This window comes from Cavia porcellus, unplaced genomic scaffold (assembly GCF_034190915.1).
Source record: "Cavia porcellus strain 051 isolate PalLab524CR breed Dunkin Hartley unplaced genomic scaffold, mCavPor4.1 scaffold_11, whole genome shotgun sequence".
Lineage (NCBI taxonomy): Eukaryota > Metazoa > Chordata > Mammalia > Rodentia > Caviidae > Cavia > Cavia porcellus.
Window position 1 is genome coordinate 46,989,043 of NW_026947494.1, and position 6,612 is coordinate 46,995,654.

At 43.0% G+C, this 6,612-nt stretch overlaps 1 protein-coding gene across 1 annotated transcript; it reads right to left on the minus strand.

Annotated features, from left to right (window-relative positions):
* Positions 1-410: 410 nt before the first annotated feature.
* Positions 411-6,126, minus strand: Plk2 (polo like kinase 2). The gene is made up of 13 exons (XM_003470240.4): positions 5,723-6,126; positions 5,047-5,154; positions 4,798-4,914; positions 4,478-4,607; positions 4,164-4,251; positions 3,650-3,745; positions 3,346-3,544; positions 3,104-3,251; positions 2,714-2,811; positions 2,149-2,278; positions 1,675-1,915; positions 1,333-1,573; positions 411-1,203 (listed from the first exon to the last, which is right to left on the minus strand). The coding sequence occupies exons 1-13, from the start codon at positions 5,981-5,983 to the stop codon at positions 1,012-1,014; spliced, it is 2,049 nt and encodes a 682-aa protein (XP_003470288.2). The 5' UTR covers positions 5,984-6,126; the 3' UTR covers positions 411-1,011.
* Between the last annotated feature and the right edge of the window lie 486 nt (positions 6,127-6,612).

Consider the following 6,612-nt stretch of genomic DNA (forward strand, 5'->3'; position numbering starts at 1 on the left):
AAGTGTTTAGGCAGGTTAAGCTGAGTAATATATTGAGATGGCATGCATATTATTACACAGTTTTGCCCATATTAAGATAAACTTCCTGTTCCTATTTATAGTAAGTTTACTGGAATACTCTGCTGTCCGGCTCTAAATTAAATGAATTGTGAGAGAATTCTACGAAGAGAAATTGGTTTTGAACTTAGAGTCAAGCCAATAGCTGTAGCAAGAGTGGTTATTTTCATTATACACCTCACACTAGATCCATTCAGGAAAAAAAAAACTGAGTTCCTAAAAGCCACAAATAGAAATACTGAAGATCTGTTTTATGGTTTGTTTCTATACTCAATGTCACATTAACAGTGCCAAGAATCCATAAATAATGTCATGATGCAGCCACGCATTGTACTAAAAACAGGAAGCCAGTGTTTGTGCTTTTCTGTATTCTTTATTGCCAACAATTTAAAATGATGAACATAAAAAAATGAACATTTTGATAATAAATACTGCTTTTTGGGCTGTAATAAATAAAAAGTTTATTAACAAGGAATGCACTTTTCCAGCCACAAGTGTATCCAAAAATAAACAAAAAAAATTATATATATGGCCATAGTTCACAGTTAAGCAGCCAAAAGCTGCACCGATTACAGCCTTTAAACAAGATGGGAGCTTCCTCCCTTTTCCCTCCCCTTCAGGAAGTATATTCACAGTTCCGAGTCCTCTGGCTGAAATGCTCTCAACAGAGAGAAGTTAAGAGTCAATGCACCTTTCTGCAAAATTGTCTGAAAATCTCTTTCACGTCAGGTATCCCGAGGAAAACTACATTCTGCTCACTCGTGGACTGTCCAAAGTGAAGACCTGTACACCTCGGCCCGCTCTGGTTCCACCCGGTCCAGCAGGCCACACAGGAACTGTTTTCGTACCACCAGCTGTCCGTCTTCTTCAACATGCTCTAGCTCACTCCACTGGCTTCCCTGGTGATCTCACAGTGGAAAAGAGGAGTCCCATAGGGTCCATTTGAGAAAATTTTCAGTTACATCTCTGTAAAAGCATGTTCAGGGCATATTCCATTCGATTTTTTAATTCTGATGAACAGCCAGACATCAACAGAGTTGTCAGTCTAAGAGTTGTAGATATCCTATCTTCATTGATGTAAGTGAGAAGGTATTCTTCATTTTGGCTGCAGATGATTATTTTTGTATGATCATGGTAGAAATTCACCTGAAAAAGGAAAAAGAGGTATATTAAAGCTCTCTATGTATTAAAGAATTAGAAAAGTTCAATATTAGACTGGCCTAGTTAAAAATAATTTTTAGGACCTTAACATGCACTTCTGAAGAGTTCACTTACCTGGAAGGTGCCATCATTGAAGAGCATCATTAAGGCCTTATCAGATTTTAGCCACTGGAGGAGGTAGAGCCGGGGTCTTCGAATATCAGTAACACTAGGGAGATCACCACCATCCATGAGGTTCTCCTCCATGTAGTGGGAAAAGTATTTCAGCACCGTCACTTGACTAATGAATTGTTCAGGGGCATCTGTTGCTGGAAATACAGAGCACTGGCCGAGTTCTGCATAATAGTGAACTGTTCTAAAAATCAAAAATGAAGGAGAAAAACAAAAAAAGCAGTGAGCCACTTTTCTCAGTGCAAAGCAGAAAAGTAACAGATTTCATTAACCAGAAACACCTACTTTTTGTCCGGAAGGAGGCTCATGTGTGCACCATTGTTGAAAAGGACTCCAACAGTGTGGTCTGACAGCTGGTACCCAAAGCCATATTTGTTAGAATAATCGACCCATTTGGTGACCCACTGAAATGACGTGCTCAGGTGCTCTTTGGGAATGGAGTCAGCTTCTGGCATATTTTCTAGACATCCTCGAAGGACTCTTGCCACTGTGTCTGCAACACTTCCCATAGTACTATCTTCAAGGCCTACAAAGTCAGAGACAGACATAAGTAATAAAAAAACTTTCACAATTAAATCTTAGCTTTGATAAATGCTAAGCTTCTTTTTACTGATTCTACACACTTAGAATTCTATCATTTTAAAATTCCTCTGCTTTGATATTTCTGTGTTAAATTAAGCTATAACGCAAGTTGATTTTGCTTACTATTTATCAAAATATTACAGTTTTATTATTAAAATACGATTAACAACCACTTACATTCACTGCTACTGCTGCAGCTGCCAAGTGTCCCTCTGACTATCATCCGAATAGCATCACCAATCTGCTGCTTGTTTTCTACTGCAGGCGTTCCAGATCTGGCCACCGTAGTGGGTGGTGGCTGGAGCTCCTTAAAATTAGAGACAAATTATGCAATGAATTTAAATCCCTTTATGACAAAAATTTCAGATTAAGATAAGCTTAGGACAGGTCCAGGGATTTAGCTCAGTGGCACAAGTGCCGCCTAGCAAATGAAAGGTTGTGAGTTCAATCCTCAATACCCCGCCCCCAAAAAAGAAAAAAAAAAAAAAAATAAGATAAGCTTATGGCAACTGCTGGGAAAATTAATCAGAAAGCAATGGACACCAGCCAGTAAAAGATATCAGAACCACCCAATTGCATGCATTGTTAAACTAAAAGACAGTAACTTCCCTTTCAAAGAATTAGAAAGAAAGCTATTTTAGCTAAACATAACATGCTTCTTTGGCATAAATCAAATGTGTTAATTAACACAGATTAGAATGGTGTAAAGTTTTCATATCCATATTATTCTTTTGCAACATACCTCATCTGTTCTATGTTTGCTTGGTTGCTGAGTTATTGAAGTCTTTTTCAAATCATGCCTAAGCTTGTAAATTTCTTCATCTTCTTTAGATACTCTGTCTGTAAATTAAAAAAAATTGTTAATCTATATCTAAACAAGGTAGGAAAAGAGCTAGCCATTTTAACTAGCTTATGAGTATTCAAAGCAAAATCAGCATTTTATCATGGTCATCAACTGCAATTTATGCAGGAAGCACACTTTTAACATTAAGACAAAAGGCTATCCCCTTTGGAGGTGTGGATTTATTACACTATAAATGTCAACAAGCTTATTGTCTATGCTGATGTAAGGCTTTTCAAACTAATTTATCAAATTTAAAAGTAATATTGGAAGAGAAATAGTTGAACTCACTGTGCGTATCAATATATCTTGCTTTGTCTTTCTTGCCACCAAAAAGAGCAGCAGCAGCTTTCTTAAAAAAATTCTTAGCTGGGCTTGATAAATGAAAATCTGGAACGGTGTGACAACAGCTAGAAGAAAGTCTGTCTGGAGTGAATCCCTGTGGAGTATCAAAAAAGGACTTTTTAGTAAACTACCTATTAAACAACTACAATTGATGATACAGTAAATAAGACGTAAAATAATGTACCAACCTGCAAAAAAAAGTCATGTCGAATGATGTCATCCAAACTGGGCCGATCCTCTGGGTTTTTGGACAACATGCTAGCTATTAAATGCTTAGCAGGAGCCAATAATGAAGATGGCATTGTATATCTTGCTTCTCTTATGCACCTGTAAGTTTCTTTCAGATTTGTAGTTTCAAATGGAGGTCTTCCTAGCAGCATTGTATACCTGTGTACAAAGAAACATGCTTTTAGGAATGGTCAAAAAGCATCTCTTTTCTCAATGTTAAAATCTAAACATTTGCTTTTTGATCATTCCAGTGCATTTACTTACATTACACAGCCTAAGGCCCAAATGTCTGATTCACAGCCGTGTCCTTGTTTGTTGAGGACTTCAGGAGATAGATAATTTGGGGTACCACATATTGTTCTGGAAAAACAAAATACCAAGTTCTCATGAGGAACTATTCTGCTGTTTAAACCATGGAAAACAAAGTACTACATTCAATTTCTATTTTTAAATATTTGATTTCTACTACCTGAATAACTGATTTTTGCTATTTTTTTAAATTTACGTGCAACTTGTTCAGCCCACACTGAGATCAGGAGAGACAGCCATTTTTATATATTTCAGAAAAATACATATGACTGCTATGTTTTAAAAAGCAATGTAGAAAACCTAAGATATCTTGGCTAACCCAGGCTGGGTATTCACTAATTATTTGTTTCAATTAATATTGTGGTTTACAGATTTAGTATCAATCAAGCTTCTCTGAAATATTAACTGGAAAACAATAAAGTATATGTGGTTTTCTCAAAACACTAGCAGGATATCTTTCTCCTCTTACCTCCTTCTGTGTTCCAAAGGTTCCAGCCTGGCTGCCAAACCAAAGTCTCCAACTTTTAGTTCCATGGCTTCATTAATAAAAAAGTTTCCTAAGTGATAAACAAAACAAATGTGAATTCTCCTGACAAGGTATTCTAATGAAGACACACATAGCTACTTTGAAGGCAGACAGATGTTCCACGAAAGTGTACCCATTTGAAAGCAAGCCTGTATAAACTAGACCTCAATTAAAAGCACTAGGAAGAAAAAAAGAAATGAGAAAAAGAAAGGACACCTCTCTAACCCACAAATCAGCCTCTGGAGTTAAGGGCTTACCTAATTTGAGATCTCTGTGCAAGATTTCTTGTTCATGAAGGTATTTCAGTCCAGACACAATTTGCCTGAGGTAGTATCGGACTTCTGGCTCTGTCAACACCTTTCTTGCTTTTAATATGTGAGCCATGGACTGGGAAGAATAGAAAAAGAAAAGAATGCATCAAACAAAGTTACCAAAATCCGATTTCCTTTGCAGAATGAGTTATGCAAACTGACACTATGGTATAATTAACTGCTACAGTGAAACTATCAGATAAAATGTAACTTCAATATGTCAGCTTTTGAGAAATAAAAGTACTGAAATAAGCCTGAACACCTACCCTTCTACTGCAGTATTCCAAGAGAATGTAAATGTTTTCTTTGTCCTCGAAGTAGTGGTAAAACTGCACTACGTGTTTATGATGAAGAATTCTGTGAAGCTCTATTTCTTTGTCAATCTGAAAGAAAAAACAAGATAAGGCTTATTAGCCTCCCATCATCTCTGCTTACACATGCAGGAAGACATTTTTCTAACAGGGTAGGGCCATCCCTGCACACAAAGAAATACTTTGCTTCATAGTCATACACACCTTTTCCCTTTGATGAGGTTTTGCTACTCTGCTGTGAGGAATAATTTTTGCAGCGTAGACTTTGTTGTTTGTCAAATCTGTCATTTCATAACACTTTGCAAAACCACCCTGAAAGGAAACAAAGCCGAGATGGAATTGAGCATGGCAGGGGGAAAAAATGGAGGGCCGATGTTTTAAAATAAATAAATAAACAAACGGGGGAAAAACTGGAGAAGAGGAGGTGAACAGGGTTGCAGTCTACTTTGTAAAAGGTCCTTCACAGAGGGAAACTCATTCTTGAACATAGGGAATCCAGTTTTTCCTCTCACTTTACAAAGGAACTGCTTTATGAGGAGGTGGGATGGAAAAAGATGAAAAAAATGACGTCTGAATAGACTTGTCAGGGAAATTCTCTGGGGAGCAGGTGGAGGAGCTAGGTCAGCAGCAAAAACCTCTCTTGAGAGTCACGATGAGTATCTTAGGGCTTCGAGAGGCAAATGGAGCCGGCTGAGGGTGAAAGCCAATCCCCAGCATCTCCAGCGCACAGAAGCCGGAGGAGGGCAGGTGAGGGGCCCCTCGCACCGGGACCGGATGCCCAGAGGCCCAGAGCGGCAGCCGCAGGGCCGGGGGTCACAATGGTTCGGACGCGCCCCGCTGACCTCCCTCCCGCCCGGCCACGGCGCCCGCCGCTCGTCACCTTTCCCAGCACTTTGCCCCGGCAGTAGCGTTTCCCCGTCGTGGGGTCGACGATAATCCTCGAGATCTCGGGTCCGGAGTGCGAGTGGTGGTGATGGTGGTGCGGCGCCGCCGGGGGCACCTGGGCCTGCGGCTGCGGCTCCTCGGGGGGCTGCTGGGGCCGCTTCTTCTTGGAGTCCCCACCGCAACCCTTGCCCAGCGCCTGCTCGCACATCTTGGTGCCTCCGGCCGGTTGGTAAGTGATAGTCCGCAAGAGCTCCATGGTCCCTTCACCACCACAACCCACAGAGAACGCCGGCTGTCACCCGCTGCCACTGCCCAGGCGCGGACGCGTCCCCGCCGCCCCAACCCTCGAGCCCAGCTTCCCGTACAACCCGCCGACTCCCTCGTCCACTTGTGCGAGTGAGACCGCGCGACGAAGCCTTATATATGAGCGGAGGGGGCGGAGACTCGAATCGGGCGCGACGTCACAGGAGACGCCCCGCCCACCAGCCGCCGGAGACCCGAGGCCGGCACACGGCGGGGTTCAGCCTCTCCGGTCCCGCGTCGGTGCGCAGAGTGCGGACGGCAGCTCAGGGACTGCTCCCAGCCACCAGGACGCCGGCAGGGGCAGCCGGCTGTCCGCAGGCCGCCACCGCAGTCTTAGAATGCGCCGAGCTGCGGCGTTGAAAACAGAACCCCGCGGGCCGGGCCCCTCCCCCAGCCCGGCCGCCCGGGCCGCTGGTGTCAGCGCATGTCCCCACCCCCGCACCATCCTCCTGACCGCCCCGCGACCTGACACCTGTGTGCCGGGCGAGCGCGCGCGGTCCATTGCACCGGCACGCGAGGCCGCGCGGGCCGCCGGGAAGGGCTCCGGGCTGCGGACGCGCTCGGGTCCCGACCTTGCTCCTG